At 46.8% G+C, this 24030-nt stretch overlaps 1 protein-coding gene across 1 annotated transcript in view; it reads left to right on the top strand.

Annotated features, from left to right (window-relative positions):
- pdlim2 (PDZ and LIM domain 2 (mystique)) overlaps nucleotides 1-10331 on the top strand; it is a 35463-nt gene extending 25132 nt beyond the window's left edge. Inside the window, exons 4-9 of the mRNA XM_073061741.1 lie at nucleotides 316-434; nucleotides 2487-2565; nucleotides 6694-6851; nucleotides 9289-9434; nucleotides 9541-9637; nucleotides 10056-10331. Coding sequence (XP_072917842.1) covers nucleotides 316-434; nucleotides 2487-2565; nucleotides 6694-6851; nucleotides 9289-9434; nucleotides 9541-9637; nucleotides 10056-10224 — 768 coding nt within the window. The 3' untranslated portion in view covers nucleotides 10225-10331. The remainder of the gene's footprint in view (nucleotides 1-315; nucleotides 435-2486; nucleotides 2566-6693; nucleotides 6852-9288; nucleotides 9435-9540; nucleotides 9638-10055) is intronic.
- The last annotated feature ends 13699 nt before the right edge of the window (nucleotides 10332-24030 follow it).

Below are 24030 nucleotides of genomic sequence, written 5' to 3'. Positions count from 1 at the left end.
CGCCTGATGACTCCCTAGGGGGCTTGGTGACCCAGGACAGTGGTTGAGGTCAGTGCCCCAGAGGGAGGGTGTTGAGGGGATAATTCTGCTGAGTGGGATGGGTTATGATGATACTGGCTGGAAGGGTGGGTTGGGTCGGGGGGGGGGGTCAATATTTATACATTGGCCCCCACTGCTAAAAGAAATGGTTGGGACATTACAGAGGGTATCTGAGGATTGGAACTGACCCCTCGCCTCTAGTGAACAGAGCAGTAGGTGTTCCTCAGAGAGAAATCTCAGATGAAATTGGTAGCTCATGTACTTCTCCTCCTCCAGGCCGTCCTTCATGTGGGAGAGGATGAGAGCCAGAACTCCAGGAGGTCAAGTCCCAGCAGGAGCCCAGCCATATCGCCCACAGCTGAACTACAGCCTGCATCTCAGGGCGTGAGCTGGAGGTGAGTCCATAAGACAGCCCGGCCTAGGAAACCCTATCTCCATCTGCCCCAGATCGAAACCAGCCCTGCTTGAATTGAATTGAATTGACTATATTACTTACATCCTTCACATACATGAGGAGTAAAAATCTTTATGTTACGCCTCAGTCTAAATGTGCAATGTATAGTAATTTGTGATAAATAGTATGTACAAGAGGACAGTTCATATCACATAGAAATATAATTGTATCAGCGTGAAATAATCAGTCTGATGGCCTGGTGGAAGAAGCTGTCCACCTGTTGACAGGTGTTGGTTCACCTGTTGGTCCTGACTTTTATGCTGCTGTGCCATTTCCCAGAGGGTAGCAGCTGGAACAGTTTGTGTTTGGGGTGACTCAGGTCCCCAATGATCCTTCGGGCCCTTTTTACACACCTGTCTTTGTCAATGTCCTGAAGAATGGGAAGTTCATATCTACAGATTTACTGGGATGTCCGCACCACTTCTGCAGAGTCCTGTGATTGAGGGAGGTACAGTTCCCTTACCAGGCAGTGATGCAGCCAGTCAGGATGCTCTCAATTGTGCCCCTGTAGAAAGTCCTTAGGATTTGGGGGACTCATGCCAAACTTCAATGATCGGAGGTGAAAGAGGCGCTGTTGTGCTTTTTTCACCACACAGCGGTACGTGCAGACCACATGAGATCCTTGGAGATGGGGATGCTGAGGAACTTAAAGCTGTTCACCCTCTCAACCCCAGATCCATTGATGTCAATAGGGGTTAGCCCGACCCCATTCCTCCTGTAGTCCACAACCAGCTCCTTTGCTTTTGTGACACTGAGGGAGAGGTTGTTTACTTGACACCATTGTGTCTGTTCCACCTATTGTACTGACCTTCCATCTTGGTTCACTAATTTATTTTGGCCTCTGGCTGGATATCTCACTGCTTTGAACTCAAATCCCTCCATGTTTCACCTTCCCCCTCCCCCCACCTTCTTTATAGGGTCCCTGCCCCCTCCTCCTTCAGTCCTGACGAAGGGTCTCGGCCTGAAACGTTGACTGCTCCTTTCAATGGATGCTGCCCGACCTGCTGAGTTCATCCAGCTTGTTTGTACCTCCATGTTTCTAAATGTTTCTCCGTCCACGCCAGCTCTGTCCTCCTCCTGTTGTTACCCGACCACTCAATGTTCCAATGGCTATTTATTTATGAAAGGCATTGTGTTGTGAGGAGGATGGCATGGTTAAGGAAAGCAAATGAGGCAAAGAATAAAACCATAAGACGCAGGACCAACACACTCAAAATGCGGGAGGAACTCAGCAGGCCAGGCAGCATCTAGTAAAAGAGTACAGTCGACGTTTCGGGACTCAGATTTCCAGCATCTGTGGATTTTATCTTATTTGAGATTGGACGTTAGGCCATCCAGCCCCTTGAGTCTGCTCCAGCATTCCATCACAGCTGCATTGGATCTGAGGTAGCAGTTATTTCGTACTCCTTTACACTTGTGTACAGGATATGACAGTAGTAATCTGAATCTACCTGCACCCAGACCATATCCCTCCAAGCCCCCCCACGTACCTATCCAAACTCTTAAATGTCACTATTGAACCCCCATCCACTACTTCTGCTGGGAGCTCACTCCACCCTCTGAGTTAAGAAGTTTCCTCTCGGATTCCCCTAGAATATTCCAGCATTCATCCTGAGTTCCTGACCTCTAACTCCAGTCTCGCCCAACCTCAGTGGAGAACGCCTGCTTGCGTTCACCCTGTTGATTGTTAAACTCTGTTCGTTTGCTGGACGTTGGGACAGGATCCTGGGGGATGCCGCTCCTGGGCCACGGCAAGACTCCGTTCACTTGACCGTTGAGGCGTGGTCCAGTTGGTGACAATTGTGTACATTCAGAGCTGATCATGTACACGGCTCTGCAGGGGTTGGCAGGGGCTGGGGTAAAGGGTCATTTGCAAGGAGGGGTGCCTTCCCTGGCCTGCCGCTGTGCTCTCTAACCCAGGCAGCTTCCTGTTGAACCTCCTCAGTTCATTGGTTTTCATCACCCTCTCCTCATGTACCCGTCGATGTTTCAGGTCGGCGTCCCCGGTCTCGAGTCAGTGGAGGCCGATTGAGAGATCTCCATCCCCAGTGGATCTGGCACTGAAGGTGAAGGTGAGTGGTCTGGGGGCCGGGACAGTGGTGGGTGTGGGAGGGTGACGAGTCTGACCGGGCGGGGGAGGAGGGACCCCCTCGAAGTGCCACTGAAGTATATCGTAGCTGGCACGATTCTATTACAGCTCAGGGTATCGGAGTTCAGAGTCAGCTTCTGGCACTGTCTGTAAGGAATTTGTACAATCTGCGTGAGTTTCATCTGGGTGCTCCTGTTTCCTTCCACATTCCAAACACGTACAGGATCATAGCTTGGTTGCTCACTGTAAATTGTCCTGTGATTTGGCTCGGGTTAAATAAGGTTGCTGGGCAGTGCAGCTCGTTGGCTGGAAGGGCCTGTTCCGCTCTGGCTGTCTCAGTAAATACATTACATTGCGGTCTGTTCATGCATAGTGACATTACACAGGGGAGAGCCATAATGAATATTAAGGGCCCAGGGCTCTGGAATTGAGCTCCCTTGAGAAAAGTTTAGACTGAGTAGTCAGTGCCTCCACTTGGATCCTTCGAGAAATGGCGCCTTTCACTGCCAGCAGTCCCCCAGCGCCACACAGGATGTGTTACGCTGAAGATCCCACACACCACTGAGGCAGGACAGAGCTGCTGAGCCAACCTTCCAGAGGATGAGAGGTGACCATTAATCCCATGCAGGTTGATGGGACTAAGTAGGATAATAGTTTAGCATGGATTAGATGGGCTGAAGGGACTGTTTCCGTGCTCTAGTAGCCTATGACTCCGGAAGTGGTATAACACGGCATCCGTGCTCGTTGGAGGTTGGCCTCTCCCACTGGTGCTGCCATCTAGTGTTTGATCGGTGGAATGGCAGGCTTGATTGCCAGGAACTATACCGTCAATCTGCGGGACATTTCACTCAGGGTCTTGGGTTATATATGTGCTTTTTTTGCATGACTTTTCTGAACGTGCTGTGTGTATTTTGTACCTTGGCCCCAGAGGAAGGCTGTTTCATTCAACTGTATATATGTGCGGTTGAATTATAATTGAATTTGATTTGATGAGTCAGTGACTAGTTAGAGGTGTACAAGTTGATGCGAAGCACAGATGGAGTGGAAAGGCAGCATGTTCTCCCCAGGGTGCAAATGGCTAATACAAGGGGGCATAATTTTAATGCAATTGGAAGAAAGTATAGGTGTTTTTACTGTGATATCTGCGTGAAACAAGGGTTGGTGGTAGAGGCAGATACTTTAGGGACGTATAAGAGACTCTTGTATAGGCACTTAGACAATTAGAGGGCTGTGTGGGAGGGAAGGCATTAGATTAGAGGTTAGATTGATCTTGGAGAGGTTAAGATGTCGGCATAACGTCATGGGTCACAGGGCCTGTACTGTGCTGTACTGTTCTAAATCTCAGCAGGGCAGCTGAAGTGTTTAACGGTCATTACAGTAAACATATAGGTATATTACTGCAACGTAACCAGGTACAGTGAGAAGCCTGTCTTGTACACATGTACAGAACACTGAGCTGGAGTGGGGCCCGGAGCACCGAGGTGGGGGCAGGGCACAAAGCACTGGGGTGGGGGCGAAGCAAAGAGCGTTGAGGTGGGGTGAGACAAAACAATATACCTGTCTGGACACGCCCCCTGCTGACTGCTCCTGTGGCTCCTCCCACAGACTCCGGTATTGATTGAGGCCTGAGCCTGGCCCTCATTCTCCAGGATGTAGTATGGTGGTCAACTACTGCTTGTTCTTTCTTCCAGTCAATAAAAGCCGATATCTCAACTTCACGTCTCAGAGAGAGTTATTGATGGTGCATCAATAACAAAGCTGTCCTTCTGTGAGTTTACAGTCAATACCTGTGGATGCAGTTACTGGCCCAACTTTTAAACCATTTCTTGCATTGCTAATGATGAAATCATTCACCCCGGGTATGCAAAGCTGGAGGTGTCACTCTGGTGGGGAAAATTGGCCAAAGTGGCTCTTTCACATAAAGCTGAACCAATCCAAAGATGAAAAATAGTTTTATTTGTGATGTGTAGATTGAAACATCCAGAGCATGTTTAGGCAAAAGCTGATGTGTGGCTGGTCTCACTGGTGCTGCGTACCAAGCTATAAATAACTCTAACTGCCTACTCAAAACTTTTAAAGTTCAGGTAAATTTATTGTCACAGTACATACGTGCCTCGTGTACAACCCTGAGATTCATCATCTTGTGGGCATGATCAATAAATCCATCACAGACTAATAACCATAATAGAATCAATGGAAGACCGCACAACTTGTGTGTTCAACCGGTGTGCAAAAGACAACAAACTGTGCAAATGATAAAAGAAAGAAATAATAGTTAATAGGCAGGCAATAAATATCAAGTACATGAGATGAAAAATCTTTGAAAGTGAGTCTGTTGGTTGTGGGAGCATTTCAATGATGGGGCAAATTCCCTCTGATTCATGAGCCTGAAGGTTGAGGGGTAATAACTGTTCTTGAACCTGGCAATGTGGGTCTTGAGGCTCCTGTAGCTTCTTACTGATGGCAGCAGCAAGAAGAGAGCATGCGGTGGGAGTCCCTGATGATGGATGCTGCTAGCCTGCAACTGTAGATGTTCTCAATGGTCGGGAGGGCTCTACTTGTGATGGACTGGGCCGAATCCACTTTTTTTTTTTGTTTGAAGACGTTCCTGCCAGAGTTGGTACCAAACTATCCTGTGTTTGATTGCTGACCAGAGACTAGGTAAGGATACGGTGGCTACAGGGCAGGGACTCAGATTCAGGATTGGACTCAAGTTTGTTATCAGTGACGTAAACAAGTAATGCAAAAAGAGAACAAACTACTGAGGCAGTGTTCACGGGTTCATTGTCCGTTCAGAAATCTGACGGCGGAGGGAAAGGAGCTGTTCCTGAATCGATGAGTGTGTCTACTGCACCTCCTCCCCTAAGGTAGTAATGAGAAGAGGGCATGTCCCAGATGATGAGGATCCCTCACAATAGATGCTGCCTCCTTGAGGCATTGTTGTTTGGAGATATCCTTGATGCTGGAGCCCATGATAGAGCTGGCTCAGTTTGCAACCCTCTGCAGCTTTTTCCAATCCTGTGCAGTAGTCCCTCCATACCCGACAGTGATGCAAACTGTCAGAATGCTCTCCATTGTACCTCTGTATAAAATTGGTAGAGGGGAGAGAAGATTTATCCGAGCAGGTAATGGAAGAGGCCTGTGAGTTGGATGACATACCGAATCTCATCAAACCCCAGTGAAGTGTAGCCTCTGGCATATCGGTGGGGAGTGACTTGCCTCCTGTCACTGTTCACTCTACCTTCAAGACACAAGGAGAGCGATGGGACCTTTCCACTTGCCTAGAGGAGAGTAGGACCAACTTGGATGCAGTTCAACAACATCTAGGTCCAAGGAGTCCAGCTCTCACCATCTCTAACATGCTGTGGCCACGGTGTGCACCATCTACAAATGTAAGAGAAAGAGAGGCGACTGTACAGGAGTGTTGAAAATTATGAAGACTGATAAACTAGATGATGTCAGTCTTTCCCACCGGATAGCGGAGTCCAAAAACTAGCATCATACTTTAGGTGAGAGTGGAAAAATTTAAATGTTTATGCAAAGACTGGTGAGTTAATGGAAGGAGCTGCCAGAAGAGGTGGCTGATGCTGGTACAATGGTATCATTTCCAAAGCTCTTGGAATGAATGTTTTAGCTGTAGGTACAGTCTCCTAACTCGAAGGATCTATACTCTTCTTCAGTGAATGGATGCAAGGTTTCTGGGTCACGGTGTCCCACCTCACCCAGGAAGAGATCAGGCCCAGAGTCTGATGAGTCAATGGTGTCAGTATTGGAGTCAACCTGGACCTGGGTGTACCCACGCTGCAGAGACGGCTGACCCAGTTGCCAAGCTGGTTTCATCTGCCCCCGCCTTCAGAAATACTTTTTCTGTATCCAGAATGTCTCTGCTGAAGCTTTTGATTCTCTGTCAGTAAGCTGTAGATCTTCTTGTGCAGAAGTCTGTTCTCAATTAGCAGAGTCATAGAAAAAGTACAGCACATAAACAGGCCCTTCAGCCCACCTGGAAGCTGCCTACTCCCCTCGAACTGCACCAGGTCCATAGCTCTCCATGCCCCTACCTTCCATGTACCTATCCAAACTTCTCTTAAACCTATTCCTCCTTGTTTTCCAGGATGTCCCGCCAGGTCCCGGACAGCGGAGGAGCCTCTCGCCTGCCCACAGCTCCCAGCCCGACCCCAGGCTAACCCGGTCGGCAGAGTCCAGCCCCCGAGAGACAAGGAGTCCTGTTGCCAGGTCACTCTCGCCCAGCCCGGTGTTGGTGAACAAGGGGTACGTGATGTCACTGTGAAGATTCACCCCTCCTCCTTTTACTTCATAATTAGGGGTAACACAACATTTGTGTCGTGTTAGCTCCCTTGGACAGGAGCGATGAACCAGAGAGAGGGGAGAATGGGTGGAAATTGTAGCTTTGAAAGATGACTATTTTTCCCAAGTGTGGGCAGCAGTAATGTGCCAGGGACACAAGTATGTTGGAATGGTGATTGAGTGTCTGTGAATCTGTGGAATTCATTGCCACAGGCAGTTGTGGAGGCCAAGTCATTGGTATATTTAAAGTGGAAATTGATAGATTCTTGATTAGTCAGGGCGTCAAAGGTCACAGGGAGAAGGCAGGAGAATGGGGTTGGGAGAGAAAATACATCAGCCATGATAGAATGGTGGAACAGACTTGATGGGCTGAATGGCCTAATTTTGCACCTGTGGCTTATGATTTTTGGGGGTTGTTGAGTCTCTCTGGAGCAGGGTTTCCCAAAAAGTTTACGCCTTGGATCCCTACCATTAATCGAGAGGTCCGCGGACCCCGGATTGGGAAGTCCTGGTCCAGAGTATCTGTTTGAATCAGAAGCTGTCTGATTCTTGGCAAGTGTGGAAAGTTACGTTTCCTCTGGTGTGTCGGAGGCCTGATAGAAGTTTGTAAAAGTGTGAGAGGGGTAGAGAAACAGACCTTTTCTCCTCAGGCACAAAATATCAAATACTTTAACTTTAAAACTTTCCCTCTCTTACCTTAAGGTTATGTAAAGTCACAACAATTGGATAATTGTGTTCAGCTCTGGTTGCCCCTTTATAGCAGGGATGTGGAAGCTTTGGGGTGTCGGGGTGGAGATCTCTCTCCAAAGGAGGTGTGAGGTGCTCCTTCCCTCCGCTAGCCTGTAGGTCACCCTTGGGCAAGGTGTAGCACCTGCTAAAGCCCCCGATCAGGGTCACGTGAAGCCATGGGAGCAGGTGGTGGATGGTCGTACGAGCAGCTGGTGCAGATCACAAGTCCTGGTTATGTGACCACTGACGCCAGGCAGACAATCTCTGAAGAGTATTGATAATGGCTGGGGTCACCCGACTTGTAAAGACACTGCCCAGAAGAAGGCAATGGCAAATCACGTCTTCAGAAAGATTTGCCAAGAACAATCATGGTCATGGAAAGACCGTGATCACTTAGACCACACGACTCAGCGCAGCGAGCGGACGTGAAGCTTGAGAGAGGGTGCAAAGGGGATTTACCAGGATGCTGCCTGGATTAGAAAGTACGTCTCATGGGGATAGGCTGAGCGAGCGAGGGCTTTTCTCTTTAAAATGAAGGAGGATGTGAAGGTCACTTGATAGAGGTTTACAACATGATTGATTTCCCTGGGCAGAAATGGCTATTATGATGGGGCATGATTTAAGCAGATTGGAGGAAAGTATGGGAGGGGGGAGGGGTGTCAGAGGTAAGAATTTTTTAAGAGTGGTGGGTGCATGGAACGCACTGCCAGGGTTGGTGCCAGATGCACTGGGGACATTTCAGAGACTCGTGACAGGCACATGGATGAGAGAAAAATGGAGGACTGTGTGGGAGGGGAGGGTTGGATTGATCTTGGAGTTGGTTAAAAGTTAGGCACAGCATCATGGGTCGAAGGAACCTGGGCTGGCTGTGCTGCACTGTTCTGGGTTTCACAGGCCCCTTCCATGTTGGATCCTCAGTACATGTTCAGGTTCTGCTCAGGAAAGATTTTTCTTCAGCGATTTGGCCCAGAATAGCCCATACACTCCCCCAGTAACCCCAATTAACCCTAACCTAACCAAGGACCAGTTAACCTACCCGGTATGTCTTTGGACTGTGAGAGGAACCTGGAACACCCGGAGAAAACCCCCACATTCCATGGATGCTTACGGATCAGGGCCAGAATTGAACTTTGAACTCGGGAATGCCCCTGAAAGAGTGCAGGGGAAATTTACAAGGACTTGAGGACCTGAGTTTTAACGAGTGGTTGAATAGGTTAGGACTTCATTCCCTGGACCTTAGGAGAATGAGGGGAGAACTGATAGGAGTATATAAAATTATGAGGGGTATAGATAGGGTAAATGCAAGCAGGCTTTTGCCACTGATGTTGGGTGGGACTCAAATTAGAGGTCATAGGCTAAGGGTGAAAGGTGAAATATTTAAGGGGAACTTCCTTCACTCAGAGGGTGATGAGGGTGTGGAACGAGCATCCAGCAGAAGTGGTGGATTTGTATTTAAGAGGGGTATGGTGCAGTGGAACTAGGCAGAATAAGAGTTCAGCACAGACTAGACGTGCCGATGGCACTGTTTCTGTGGTGTAACTCTCTGTGACGCTACACAGGGACTGTAGTGTCAGTCAGTTTTGACCATCTGAGGCAAGTCTGTCCTAGCTGTCTCCTACACAGGCACAAGAGGACACTGTTTTCACCCTGTTTTTCTCTCTGGTCCCCTAAGAACCACAGAACACCGGCCACTCAATCGGATCGACAAAGACTCCGAGGTGTATAAGATGCTTCAGGAAAACCGCACAGCGAAGGAGCCACCTCGACAGTCTGCTCGCTTCCGGCAGCTTCAGGAGGCACTGGACACTGACCAGGAAGGTGAGCTGGCCCCGGCGGGGTGCGGCATGCGAAGGGTACTGGGGACGCAGCAGGGAGGGGCTTGTGGCTGGCCTGGCTGACTGTCCTTCCTCTGTTCCCCTTTCAGCGGCCGCGGCTCAGTTTCCGGGCAGACTGTCGCCCTCTGCCCCACGCTCTGTCGCTTCCAGGTACCGCGTGTGTGAGAAGTGCGGCTCCAGTATTCTGTGAGTATCCGGAGGAAGGGGGCAGCTTTATCCTTTAGAGTTCCACAAAAGGTGGGGTCTGGGCATTGCGCTTAAAACTGTACCCCCCCCTCCCCCCAGTTCATCTAACTTCAGTGGGAACTTGCCATTAAACCTGGACCTGTCCCAACCAATTCCTCTACCCTGTCCTTTCCCACAGCTCTAAACTGATTCCCCCGTCCACTTCATCCCATCTCCCACCACTGTAAACGTTCCCCAACCCTTTCCCCATGGCTTTGTACCAACCCCTCACTGACGACACCGTTCCACCCTCCCCGCACTCGACCCCTTGGCAGGGCAAACTCCTCAGTCGGTCTGGGGTGGAGGGAGTGAACGTGGTCTCTGTCGGTGTGTGTGTGGGGGGGTGTCTCATGCTCTCTTGCTCTACTGGCTGTTGCAGAACGGAAGCGGTGAAGATCCGGGATGGGTGTTATCGTCACCAGGAATGCTACATCTGCACTGACTGTGGCCTGAACCTTGGCATGAGGGGCCACTTCTGGGTCCACGACGAGATGTTTTGCGAGAAGCATGCACGGGAGCGGTACCAAGCTGCCGAGGGAAGCTCGTGACCCAGCCGCTTGGGGCCTACACGCGCCTGACCTCTAAGACCCTAAAAACCAGCACAACGCAGATCCTTGTAATGTACAGAGTGAATAATTAAAAGAAAGAAATAGCAGTTTGTGGATGATTCTCTCTTCTGCCCTGCCTTATCCTTATCTGGAATTTTACTGTTTCCATCACCAGGACAAGGTGCATTCTGTTTGTCAGCTTAATCAGTGTCCTTGGCACTGTTCCAGTAACCAAATCTGGTTGTCTTTCTGCAGTCTGTGGAATGCTCTGCCCCGGAAGACAGTGGAGGCCAAGTCTCTGGATGCTTTCAAGAGAGAGTTAGATAGAGCTCTTATAGATAGCGGGGTCAAGGGATATGGGGAGAGGGCAGGAACGGGGTACTGATTGTGTATGATCAGCCCTGATCACAGTGAATGGTGGTGCTGGCTAGAAGGGCCAAATGGCCTACTCCTGCACCTACTGTCTATTGCCTGTTGTCTGTCAAGGACTCTGGATCTGTCGCATGATGATGTGTGAACACTATTAGCAAAGCACTACGGTGCTACACAGGTTCCATTTTGTTACAAAAATATCATTTTGTTACTACAGGTAAGGTATATTTCCACATGACAATGGGCCCAGCACTAGCCTCTAGAGATCATAGAAGAGTACAGCACAGGAACAGTCCATTCAGCCCACAACGTTGTGCTGAACCAGCTAAAAAGCAAATCAAAAACATCCAAACACTAATCCCCCCCCCTACCTACACCATGTCCATATCCTCCATCTTCCTTACATCCATGTGCCTATCCAAACATCTCTTAAAAGCCTCCAATATATTTGCCTCTACCACCATACCAGGCAGAGCATTCCAGGCAGCCACTACTCTCACAGTAAAAGTACTTGCCCCTCCATCCCCCTTGAACCTACCCCCCCACCCCCCATCTTCAATACATGCCCTCTGGTATTAGACACCACATCTGTCAAACAACTCTTCAGCATCAGCTCGTGTGTGATGCCATTAAGCCAATTGTGTCTCTGTGACCTAACCTTCCAGAGCAGCCTACCATGTCCAACCTTATCAAAGGCTTTCTCAAGTCCACATAGACAAGGTCTACAGCCCTGTCCTAATCTTTTTCTTGGTCATATCATCATTTTAAATAAAAACTCAAGTTGGTAGAATGAGATCTCCTGCTCACAAAGCTATGCTGACTACCCTTCATCACCCCAGTCTTTCCAGATACACCTATATCTTGTCCCTTGGACTCCTCTCCAGTAACTTGCCTACCCACACATGATAGACATACTGGTCTCTAGTTCATAGGTTTTATTTTGCTGCCCTTAAATAATGCACAGCATTCGCTACCCTCCAGTCTTCTGGTACCTTGTCTTAAGATGCAACTCTTGGCCAAGGGAGATGTAATTTGTGTAGTCTCCTACATTGTTCATGGATACACCTGATCATGTCCTGGAGATCTGACCGCCTTCGTACATTTTAAGACACCCTGCAGCATATTTGCCGTAACACAGGACATCTGAGATCATCCCTCGTTCTCAATTCGTCTTGTCTTTGTCCATGGTAAAACCAGCCAGGAAATTCATGAAGGCCCTTGCCCATTTCTTGCATTTCCACACAAGAATGTCCTTTTTCATCTCTCCTCTCTCATTACTCTGGCTTTAGGTGATACTGCTGAAGGCGGGGTACAACTTACTGGCAGTTACCAAACAAGAAATACAACTGAATACTTTATTACAGAAAATGTCTTTAATAAAAAAAAAAGGTAAATGATTACCGCAAGCAAAGGCGAGGCTGAGTTAAGGCTGATTTATAATTGTGTGTACGGGCTACGCCGCAGCCTGCACCCTAGCCCTGATTTTCACTTCTGCGTCACTCTATGCCGTAGCGAGCATGTGTTGGTGTGTACCAAAATGCTAGTTGGCAGTGGGGCTTCTATGCCACTGTGAGTTTCTTCGTGAGAGACATGGTCGAGGAAATGCATTTCAAACATTTTCACATGTCGGCAGGTAGATTTGACTATTTGGTTCATCTATTTCACATCGGTGTACAGACACGGCGGAGAAGAAGCAAATGGAAATGCGTTGGAGGAAATGCGATGCTACCAAGCGGACCAATCACAGTTGTTGGGGTCTGCTTCGCCACGATGCATGAGTTACTTTTCTGGGGAGGTGCACATCACCCTGCGGCGTAGGGTACGCGGTACCTATGGCATTGATGCGACGCACAAGTATAAATCAGCCTTTAAGGGTCAAAGATTGTGGGTGCAAGGTGAAGTTGGGATGAGTTTCAGGCACATTCAAAAAGAAGTCGGAGTGAGGTCGGGGCAGATTCAGAATGAAGTCGGGACGAGTGGAGTGGGGGAGAGAAGCAGATTTGGGACACAAAATGTCCCACACAAAATGCTGGTGGAACGCAGCAGGCCAGGCAACAACCATAGGAAGAAGTACAGTCGACATTTCGGGCTGAGGCCCAAAGTTTGGTCAATCTAAATGCCAGGCCAGATGGATTGGAAAGGCAGAGTGTGGACTCGGGACCGAAGGTGGGGATCAGGCCGGTTCGGCTCACTGCTCCACGCTACACAAAGACTGAGGTTGCAGCTTGCTCGGGCTGCTTCGGGCATCGTGTCTGCAGGCTCACTGTCGTTCTAAATGCTATTTGCTTACTTTTCTTGTTTGCACAATTTGTTTCTCTCTCTCTGTGCATTGAGTGCTTTATTAATGGGCTCTTTTGGGTTTCTTGTTTTGTGGCTTCCAGGGAGGAGACGAATCTCAAGGGACATACACAAACTTTGATAATGTACTTTGAACTTTGAAAACAAAATTGGAGAAACGATTCAATCATTGGTACGGTCTTCCATTGATTCTATTATGGTTATTATTCTATAGATTTATTGAGCATGCCCGCAAGAAAATGAATCTCAGGGTGGTATATGGTGGCATATATGTACCTTGATAATAAATTTACTTGAACTTTGAATTCAGCTGGTTGAGCAACATCTGTAGGATGAAAGGAAAGGTCAACGTTTTGGGTGAAAACCTGAGTTTCAGGACTGAGTTAATTAACAGAGAGGACAACAGTTTAACAAAAAATGTCAGTTTGATGACTTGCAGACGGTTCTACAGTTGAAGAACTTGGCATTGAAACTGGATGGCAGTCACGTAGCCAGAAGGAAGATGAGATAAGACCATAAGATATGGGAGCAGATGTAGGCCATTCAGCCCATCAAGTCTGCTCTGCCATTCAATCATGGGCTGATCCAATTCTTCCAGTCATCCCCACTCCCCTGCCTTCTCCCCATACCTGTTGATGCCCTGGCTAATCAAGAACATACCTCTGCTTTAAATGCACCCAATGACTTGGCCTCCACAGCCACTCATGGCAACAAATTCCACAAACTTACCACCCTCTGACTGAAGTAATTTCTCTGCATCTCTGTTCTAAAAGGATGTCCTTCAATCCTGAAGTTGTGCCCTCTTGTCCTAGACTCCCCTACCATGGGAAATAACTTTGCCATATCTAATCTGCTCAGGCCTTTTAACATTCGGAATGTTTCTATAAGTTCCCCTCCCATTCTCCTGAACTCCAGGGAATACAGCCCAAGAGCTGCCAGACATTCTTCATATGGTAACCCTTTCATTCCTGGAATCATTCTTGTGAATCTTCTTTGAACCCTCTCCAATGTCAGTACATCCTCTCTAAAATAAGGAGCCCAAAATTGCACACAATACTCCAAGGGTGATCCCACGAGTGCCTTATGGAGCCTCAACATCACATCCCTGCTCTTATATTCTATACCTCTAGAAATGAATGCCAACATTATATTCACCTTCTACACCTGGAGGTTAACCTTTAGGGTATCCTGCACAAGGACTCCCAAGTTCCTTTGCATCTCTGCATTTTGAATTCTCTCCCCATCTAAGTAATAGTCTGCCCGTTTATTTCTTCCACCAAAGTGCATGACTATACACTTTCCAACACTGTATTTCATTTGCCACTTCTTTGCCCATTCCCCGAAACTATCTAAGACTCTCTGCAAGCTCTCTGTTTCCTCAACACTACCCGCTCCTCCACCTATCTTTATATCATTGGCAAATTTAGCCACAAATCCATTAATACCGTACATTGAGTTCTTGTTGTGACCATGGCCGCAGACAGATTGGCAAGTGGAAGCTCCTGTGACTGAGCTGATCTGGAGTTTGTAGAGCATTTTGCCCTATTGTCCTGCTTCGCAACAAAGACTTCATCTCATCTGCATTGGAGTACTCGGGCTTTCTAGAACAGTTAAATGTGTATGGGAGTAGCAGTCTATTAATTTACCTAATTTAAAGCACTGCTATTTGCTTAGATGTTCAATTAACTGTGTATTTCTGAGCTCGGGCACAAGTCCTGCCTTTGCTTGCCAGGAGTTTGTACATTCTCCCCGTGACCGTGTGGGCGCTGCAGTTTCCTTTCACAGTCTAAAGACAGACAGGTTGGTAGGTTAATCGGTCACAAATTGTCATCTGAGTGGGCGAGGGTTAAATCAGGAGTTTGCCGGGCAGCGCGACTCGAAGGACCGGGAGGGCCTGTTGCATGCTGTATCTCAATAAATAAGTAAATAAAACAATTACTTCCAAGAGTAGTTTATTTTTCAAAGTAGGAGAATAGGTAGATCTATAAGTCATAATTTCCAAGATCACACAGGACACTCAACTTGGATATGTTGTGGATTATTAGCGGATATAGAGGTGCAGCAATGGAGACCCAGTTTCCACCCCCACCTCGGCTGCTGCCAGTGTAGCATGCATGTTCTCACTGTGACTGTAAGTTTCCTCAGAAAGCTTAGTTTTCTCCCACAGCCCAAAGAAATGAGTTGGTAGGTTATTAGCTGTCAGAAATTGCCCTGACTCTGCATGTGAGTGGGAGAACTTGGGAGGGGTTGATGGAATAGGGTGTGAATTTAACAAATGCAGTTCATATAGAACTGGTGTGCTGCTCAACACGGCCTGTTTCCAGGCTGTATGTCTCTAAGACTTCTGGATAGTAATGGATTTCAGACAGAATTGTCAGGCAGCTGACACAAGACAGCTGAAAAATCATAGATTATAAGACATAGGAGTAGATTTAGGCCATTTGGCCCATCGAGTCTGCTCCACCATTCCATCATGGCTGATTTATTATCCCTCTCAACCCCATTCTCCTGCCTCCTCCCAGTAATATTTGATGCCCTGACTAATCAAGAACCTATTAACCTCCACCTTAAATATACCCAATGACTTGGCCTCCATGGCTGTCTGTGGCAATGAATTCCACAGATTCACCATTCTCTCCCTAAAGAAAATTTGACTCATCTGTTCTAAATGGATGTCCTTGTATTCTGAGGCTATGCTTCTGGTCCTAAGCTCCCCACTGTAGGAAACATCCTCTCCACATCCACTCTATTCCAGGTCTTTCAATATTTAATAGGTTTCAGTGAGGTAAACCCTCACATTCTTCTAAACTTCAGCAAGTACTGTCCCAGAGCCATCAAACACTCCTCATGTTAACCCTTTAATTCCTGAGATCGTTCTTGTCAACTTCCTCTGGACCCTCTCCAATACCAACGCATCCTTTCTCCGATAAGGGACTCAATACTGCTCCCACTACTCCAAGTGTGGCTTGATCAATGCCTTATGAAGCCTCAGCATCACATCCCTGCAAACAGGAAGTGTAATAATTTGGCAGGAAACATCAAAGCATCTTAAAGTACAGTGACCGACAGTGATCTGTGCATGTGACAGGGCAAGCTGAGGAAGTGGGAGAGTTTTTAACGTGGAAAAGCCATTGCACTGGGTCAGTTCTACACTCTTGATCTCGGAAGTCCAAGTTCAGTGGTACGAACAAGCTTCACAAACTGGGGTCTTCCTTGGTTACAGTGGATGCCCATGATGTCTCCTGTGCCTTGTGATGTCCTTCTAGCTAAATCAGCATTTCCAGAACAAAAAACATTCATTGCTACTTCACTCAAAATGCTGGTTTATAAGTTGTTGTAAATAACTTTCTTTTATGTATTCAATAGTCCTGATTATTTTACAACCATTTATTTGAATGATCAACTTAAGTTTAAGAAATTGCACACAGTTGTATAACAAAAGGTGGACAGAATACAATATACTGTTCCCTGAGTATAATTTCCAATTTTCTCAAAAACACTGTGTTGGAACTTGTTTTAAACTTTTATTTTGTGTATCTCACGCTGTAGAGTGTATTAGAATCAATTATAAGACCTTAAGACAGAGGTGTTGAACTCAATTGCACATGGGGCCAAAACTCAAAGCACGCTTTAGGTCGCGGGCCGAACAGGATAAACATTTATTGAACACACTAAAACTAAACATTTTTTGAACATAAATATGAATAAAAACAGACAGGAATATTATTCCAGAAAAAATAAACTAAAACTTTAAATAACTTAAGTATTTTGCTCTCCATAAAAATATCTCCTGTCAGTATTATGCAAGTTAGAAATACGAGCAAGCTGCAAAAAAACCCTGAAAATATAAATAAAATTTGTGCTTTTCAGCAAAAGTTAAAACAACAACAACAAATCAAAACACTCAGTTTTCTTTGCTCTTATGCCGTTTTGTCAGGGCTGGATGTTTGGCATCTTTTCTTGGCAATAAGTTCGTTTAGGTTTGGTGTAAGGTTCTGTGTTGTGGAGATTCTCAGGATGGACTGCAAGTGTTCATCAGTGAGACGACTCCTGTGTGATGTTTTGTTAATCTTCATCACTGAGAAAAGCTTCTCACACAGATATGTGCTACCAAACATGCACAAGGTTCGAGCCGCATGCCGACAGAGCTGAGGCATTGCTTCAGGAATGGAGCGAATAAACTGTACGGGCCCTGCAGTGTCGTACTTTGCCTTTAGTGTCCCATTACACTGCAGCTCTATCAGCTCCATCTGAATCTGTACAGGTGCAGTTTCCAAGTCGACGGCAAATGGGTTGCGAAGCAGCTCGAAATTAATTTTTTGTGCTTCAAAGTCACCAAAGCGCCGTGCGAACTCAGTGCGAAGTGCGCTCAGTTTATCAGCAAAGTGCGCATTTGGGAACATCATTGCGCCGACCCGGTTCAACATTACTTGGCAACAGGGAAAATGAGGCAAGTTGCACTGGTGCATTTGTGTCTCCCATAAGAGCAGCTTCACTTGAAATGCCTTCACTGCATCATACACGTCAGTGATCATGCGGTCACGTCCCTGGAGCTGAAGGTTTAAGACGCTGAGATGTGTTGTTATGTCAGCCAGAAACGCCAACTCACATTTCCACTTTTCATCCCGCAAAACTGTGGAGTCTTTTCCTTTACTGTCCATGAACTGACAGATTTCCTTGTTGAGCTTAAAAACTCTATTGAGAACTTTTCCCCGACTCACCCAACGCACCTCTGTATGATAAGGAGTGTCGGCAAACTCTGAATCTATTTCCCGCATAAAAGACTGAAATTGCCGGTGATTTAAACCTTTAGCTCGGATAAAGTTTACGGCTTGTGTTACAGTGCTCATTACATGTTCCATCTTTAGGACTTTACCACACAGCGTTTCTTGGTGTATGATGCAGTGATATGTTGTTAACTCACCAGTACAGTTCTCCTCCTGCATCTTTACCCGCATCCTTCCCACTAGTCCACTTTTTTCACCGCACATCGCCGGTGCTCCATCTGTTGTAAGTCCAATAAGTTTGTCCCAGGTCAATTTCATGTCGGTTACACTTTGACATACATTTTCAAAAATGTCTTTTCCTGTCGTTGTCCCGTGCATCGACTTAATGTTCAATATTTCCTCTGTAACGCACAAATTGGAGTCCACTCCTCGGATGAAGATAGCCAGCTGTGCAGTGTCCGTCATATCAGCACTTTCATCCACAGCAAGCGAGTATGCAATAAATGGGTTGCTTCTTTCAATCAACTGTGTTCTTAAATCAGTGGCTATCTCACAAACTATACTCAGCAACCCATCGGTTTTGAAAGACTCTTTTTTCAGAATCAACTTTTCTCTTCGCCATTGTTAGGGGTTAGCTTTGACTTCAGAATAGCGTCGTATACCGCAACAGACGCTTGACGCGGGAATGTTCCCGGGTAGCCTATCGGCAGCTGTTGCGCTGCATTATGGGATCTGTAGTTTGTGTGTTATCAGCGCTTCATATCGCCGGGCCATTAATAATTAAAATAATAGATCTATCTAAAATGATCTCGCGAGCCGGATATAATTGTACGCCGGGCCGGATATGGCCCGCGGGCCTTGTGTTTGACACCTATGCCTTAAGATATAAGAGCAGAATTAGGCCATTTGGCCCATCGATTCTGCTCCCCATTTCATCATGGCTGATCCATTTCCCTCTCAGCCCCAATCTCCTGCCTTCTCCCTGTATCTCTTCATGCCCTGGCCAATCAAGAATCTGTCAACCTCTGCCTTAAATATACATTAAAAACTTGGCCTCCACAGCTGACTGTGGCAAAGAATTCCACAGATTCACCACTCTCTGGCTAAAGAAATTCCTCCTCATCTCTGTTCTAAAAGGATGCTTCTCTATTTTGATGCTGTGTCCTCTGGTCTTGTACTCTCCCACCATAGGAAACATCCTCTCCACATTCACTCTATCAAGGCCTTTCACCATTCAATAGGTTTGAATGAGGTCACCCCTCATTCTTCATTCCAGTGAATACAGGCCCAGAGTCATCAAAGAGTCTTCATTTGACAAGCCATTCAATCGTGAACCTCCTTTGAACCCTCTCCAGTTTCAGTACATCCTTTCCAAGATAAGGGACCCAAACTGCTGACAATACTCCAAGCATTGCCTCACCAGTGTTTTATAAAGTCTCAACACTACATCATTGATTTTATATTCTAGTCTTACTGAAATGAATGCTCACATCACCACAGACTTGACCTGCAAATTAACCTGTAGGGAATCCTACACAAGGACTCCCAAATCCCCCTGCGCCTCAGATTTTTTGTATTTTCCCTCCATTTAGAAAATAGTCAACCCTGTCCTGATACTGTATTCCAACTGCCGCTTCTTTATCCATTCTCCTAATGTCTAGTCCTTCTGTAGTCTCCCTATCTCCTTAAAACTATCTGCCCCTCCACCTATCTTCATATCATCTGCAAACATTGCAGCAAAGCCATCAATTCCATCATCCAAATCATTGACAAACACCTTTAAAAACAAAATTGCTCCCAATAAAGACCCCTCTGGAACACCATTAGTCACCGGCAGCCAATCAGAAAAGGCTTCCTTTTATTCCATTCTTTGCCTTCTGCCAATCAGCCACTTCTTTATCCATGCCAGAATCTTTCCAGTAATACCATGGGCTCATAACTTGTTAAGCAGCCTCAACTCAGTCACCTTGTCAAAGGCTTTCTGAAAATCCAAGTACGCATCAAATGATTATTCTTGTTATGTCTTCAAGGAATTCCAACAGATTTGTCAGGCAAGATTTCCCCTTGAGGAAACCATGCTGACTATGGCCTATTTTATCATGTGCCTCCAAGTACACTGAGACCTCATCCTTAACTATCAACTCCAACATCTTCCCAACCACTGAGATCAGACTAACTAGTCTATAATTTCCTGTCTTCTGCCTCTCTCCCTTCTTGAAGAGTGGAGTGACGTTTGCAGTTTTCCATCTTCCGGAGCCATTCCGCAAACCCGCTTATCCGGGTAGACCCATTGTGTCAGCTTGTACCTGCCCCACAGACTCATCTCCAAACCTCTACTCTATTTTTTTGATGATGGAAGTGGAATTAAAATGGGTGGCCACTGGGAAATCCGCTTTTTCTGGCGGATGGAGTGTAGGTGCTCGGCAAAGCGGTCTCCCAATCTATGTTGGGTTTCACCGATATACTGGAGGCCACACCAGGAGCACCGAACACAGTAAATGACCCCCAACAGACTCACAGGTGAAGTGCCGCCTCACCTGGAAGGACTGTTTGGGGCTCTGAATGGTAGTGAGGGAGGTGGTGTAGGGACAGGTGTAGCATTTGTTCCGCTTGCAAGGATAAGTGGCAGGAGGGACAAATGGACAAGGTAGTCACTTAGGGAGCGATCCTTGCGGAAAGCAGAAAGTGGGGGGAGTGACAGATGTGCTTGATGGTGGGCTCCAGTTGGGGGTGGCAGTAGTTTCGGAGAATTATGTGCTGGACGTGGAGGCTGGTGGGGTGGTAGGTGAGGACAAGAGGAGCCCTATCCCTGGTAGAGCGGCCGGAGAATGAGTAAGAGCAGATGTGCGTGAAATGGAAGAGATGCAGTTGAGGGCAGCATTGATGATGGGAGAAGAGTATTCCCTTTATTTGGAGGGCATCTTCTTTGTTCTAAAATGAAAAACCTCATTCTGAGAGCAGATGCGGTGGAGACAGACCAACTTGGAGATGGGGATGGCATTTTTACAAGTAACGGGGTGGGACAAAGTGAGTCCGTGGGTTTATAATAGATATCAGTGGATAAGCTGCCTACAGAGATAGAGACAGCGAGATTGAGAAAGGGAAGAGAGGTATTGGAAATGGACCAGGTGAATCTGAGGGCGGGATGGAAGTTGGAGACAAAGTAGATGAAGTCAATGAGTTCAACATGGGTGCAGGAAGCAGCACCAATGCAGTCTTTGATGTAGTGAAGGAAAAGTGCAGGATAGTCTCCAGTGTAGACTTGGAACATAGACTGTTCCATGTAGCCGGCAAACAGGCAGGCATGGCTGGGGCCCATGCAAGTGCCCATGGCTCCTTGTTTGAAGGAGGTGGGAGGAGCCAACCTTGTATTCTGTCTGGGTAGCCTCCAACCTGATGGCATGAACATCGGTTTCTCTAACTTCCAGTAATGCCCCCCACCCCCTTCCTTCACCATTGCCCATCCCCTTTTCCCTCTCTCACCTTATCTCCTTGCCTGCCCATGCCTCCCTCTGGTGCTGCTCCACACTTTTCTTTCTTCCATGGCCTCTGTCTCTTTCACCAATTTACTTCCCAGCTCTTTACTTCATCCCTCCCCCTCCCAGTTTCACCTGTCACCTGGTGGTTCTCTCTCCCTTCCACCCACCTTTCAAATCTACTCCTCAGCTTTTGTTTTCCAGTCCAGCTGAAAGGTTTCGGCCTGAAGCATGGACTGTGCTCTTTTCCATTGATGCTGCCTGGCCTGCTGAGTTCCTCCAGCATTTTGTGTGTGTTGCTCCATTCCAGAATCCAGTGGTACTTGAGAGATCATTACTAATGCCTCCACAATCTCTTCAGCCACCTCTTTCAGAACTCTGAGGTGTAAATCTAGGTGACTTATCTACCTTCAAACCTATCATATTCCTGAAAACCTCTCTAGTTAGGGTAACTTCACATACTTCATGACCCTTGTAACCTGGAACTTCCACCATACCTAGAACTTCCCAATCCTGTGTCTTCCACAGAGAAGACTGATGCAAAATTCTTATTCAGTTCATCTGCCATTTCCTTGTCCCTCATTACTACCTCTCCAGCATCGTTTTCCAGCAGTCCTATATCCACTCTCACCACTCTTTTACACTTCATGTATCTGAAGAAACTTTTGGCATCATCTTTAATATTATTGGCTAGCTTACTTTCAAATTCCATGTTTACCTTCGAAATGACTTTTTAGTTGCCTTCTGTTGTTTTTAAAAATCCAATCCTCTAACTTCCCACAAATTTTTGCTCTATTATATGCCCTCACTTTGGGTTGTATATTGGCTTCGACTTTCCTTGTTAGCCCTGGTTGAGTCACCTTGTCTTTAGAATACTTCTTCCTCTTTGAGATGTAAATATCCTGTGCCTTCCGAATTGTTCCCAGAAATTCCAGCCATTGCTGCTCCGCCGTCATCCCTGCCAGTGTTCTTTTCCAATCAGTTCTGGCCAACTCCTCTCTCGTGCCTCCGTAATTCCCTTCACTCCACTGTAACACTGATACATCCGACTTCAGCTTCTCCCTCAAATTTCAGGGTGATTTTGATCATATTAGTATCACTTTCCCTTAGACTTTTTTTTACCTTAAGCTCTTTAATTAATTTTGGATCATTGCACAACACCCAATCCAGAGTAGCTGATCCCCTAGTGGGCTCAACCACAAGCTGCTCTGAAATCTCGTAGACACTCCAGAAAATCCCCCTCTTGGAATCCCACACCAACTTTTGGCACGCATTTTCTATCTTCCATTGTAACTTGTAGATCACTTCCTTGCCTCTGTTTGAGAATCTGTACGTAACTCCCATCAGGGTCTTTTTACCCTTGCAGTTCCTTAGCTCTATCCACAGTGATTCAACACCTTCACACCTTATGTCACCCCTTTCTAATGCTTGTATTACATTTTTTACCATCAGAGCAATGTCACCCCTCTGCCTCCCTGCCCATCCTTTCGATACAATGTGTAGCCTTGGACATTAAGCTCCCAGATACAATCTTTCAGCCAAGATTCAGTGATGCCTGCAACATCATACATGCAATCTGCAACTATGCTGCTATGCTCTGCAACTGGATCCTAGACTTCCTGACTGGGAGATCTCAGTCAGTCTGGATCGGGAGCAGCATCTCCAACACCATCACACTGAGCACGGGGGCTCCCCAGGGTTGCGTGCTCAGTCCACTGCTGTTCACTCTGCTGACCCACGACTGTGCTGCAACACACAGCTCGAACCACATCATCAAGTTCGCCGATGACACGACCGTGGTGGGTCTCATCAGCAAGAACGACGAGTCAGCATACAGAGAGGAGGTGCAGCGGCTAACGGACTGGTGCAGAGCCAACAACCTGTCTCTTAATGTGAACAAAACAATAGAAATGGTTGTTGATTTCAGGAGGGCACGGAGCGACCACTTCCTGCTGAACACCGACGGCTCCTCGGTAGAGATCGTAAAGAGCACCAAATTTCTTGGTGTTCACCAGACAGAGAATTTCACCTGGTCCCTCAACACCAGCTCCATAGCAAAGAAAGCCCAGCAGCGTCTCTACTTTCTGCGGATACTGAGGAATCTCCCACCCCCCCATCCTCAGCACATCCTACAGGGGTTGTATTGAGAGCATCCTGAGCAGCTGCATCACTGCCTGGTTCGGAAATTGCACCATCTTGGATTGCAAGACCCTGCAGCGGATAGTGAGGTCAGCTGAGAAGATCATCGGGGTCTCTCTTCCTGCCATCACGGACATTTACACTACACACTGCATCCGCAAAGGAAACAGCATTATGAAGGACCCCATGCACCTCTCATACAATCTCTTCTCCCTCCTGCCGTCTGGGAAAAGGCTCCTCAATACCCAGAGCCTGGACTGACACCTTGCCCTACTGTGCTGTTTATTATTTATTGTAATGCCTGCAATGTTTTTGTGCACTTTATTCAGATTCAGTTTATTGTCATTTAGAAACCACAAATGCAATGCAGTTAGAAAATGAGACAACGTTCCTCCAGAATGATATCACAAAAGCATATGACAAAACAGACTACACCAGAAAATCCACATAACGTTTGGCAATCCCCATTCCAGAGTCCGGAGAGGCTGCTGCGTATTAATATCGCGCTACCGTCTTAGCGCGTTCCCTGGAAAGGAGCTCCAAACCCACCAGACAAACAAGACCAAAAACTAAAGCTACAAGACCTACATAAAACCACATAGTTACAACAGTGCAAACAATAGCATAACTGATAAAAAAACAGACCATGGGCACAGTAAAAATAGTCCAAAGATGTTAAAGGACTATAAGTTCAAAAGAAATCACCACACAGTCCAGTCCAGTGTAGGTCTGTAGTCTAGTGTAGCTTTCTCTGTGTTTTTTAAAAATTACGTAGTTCAGTCTAGTTCTCCATC

The sequence above is a fragment of the Hemitrygon akajei genome, chromosome 1 (assembly GCF_048418815.1).
Source record: "Hemitrygon akajei chromosome 1, sHemAka1.3, whole genome shotgun sequence".
Classification (NCBI taxonomy): domain Eukaryota; kingdom Metazoa; phylum Chordata; class Chondrichthyes; order Myliobatiformes; family Dasyatidae; genus Hemitrygon; species Hemitrygon akajei.
This window is presented reverse-complemented; position numbering and strand designations above follow the sequence as displayed.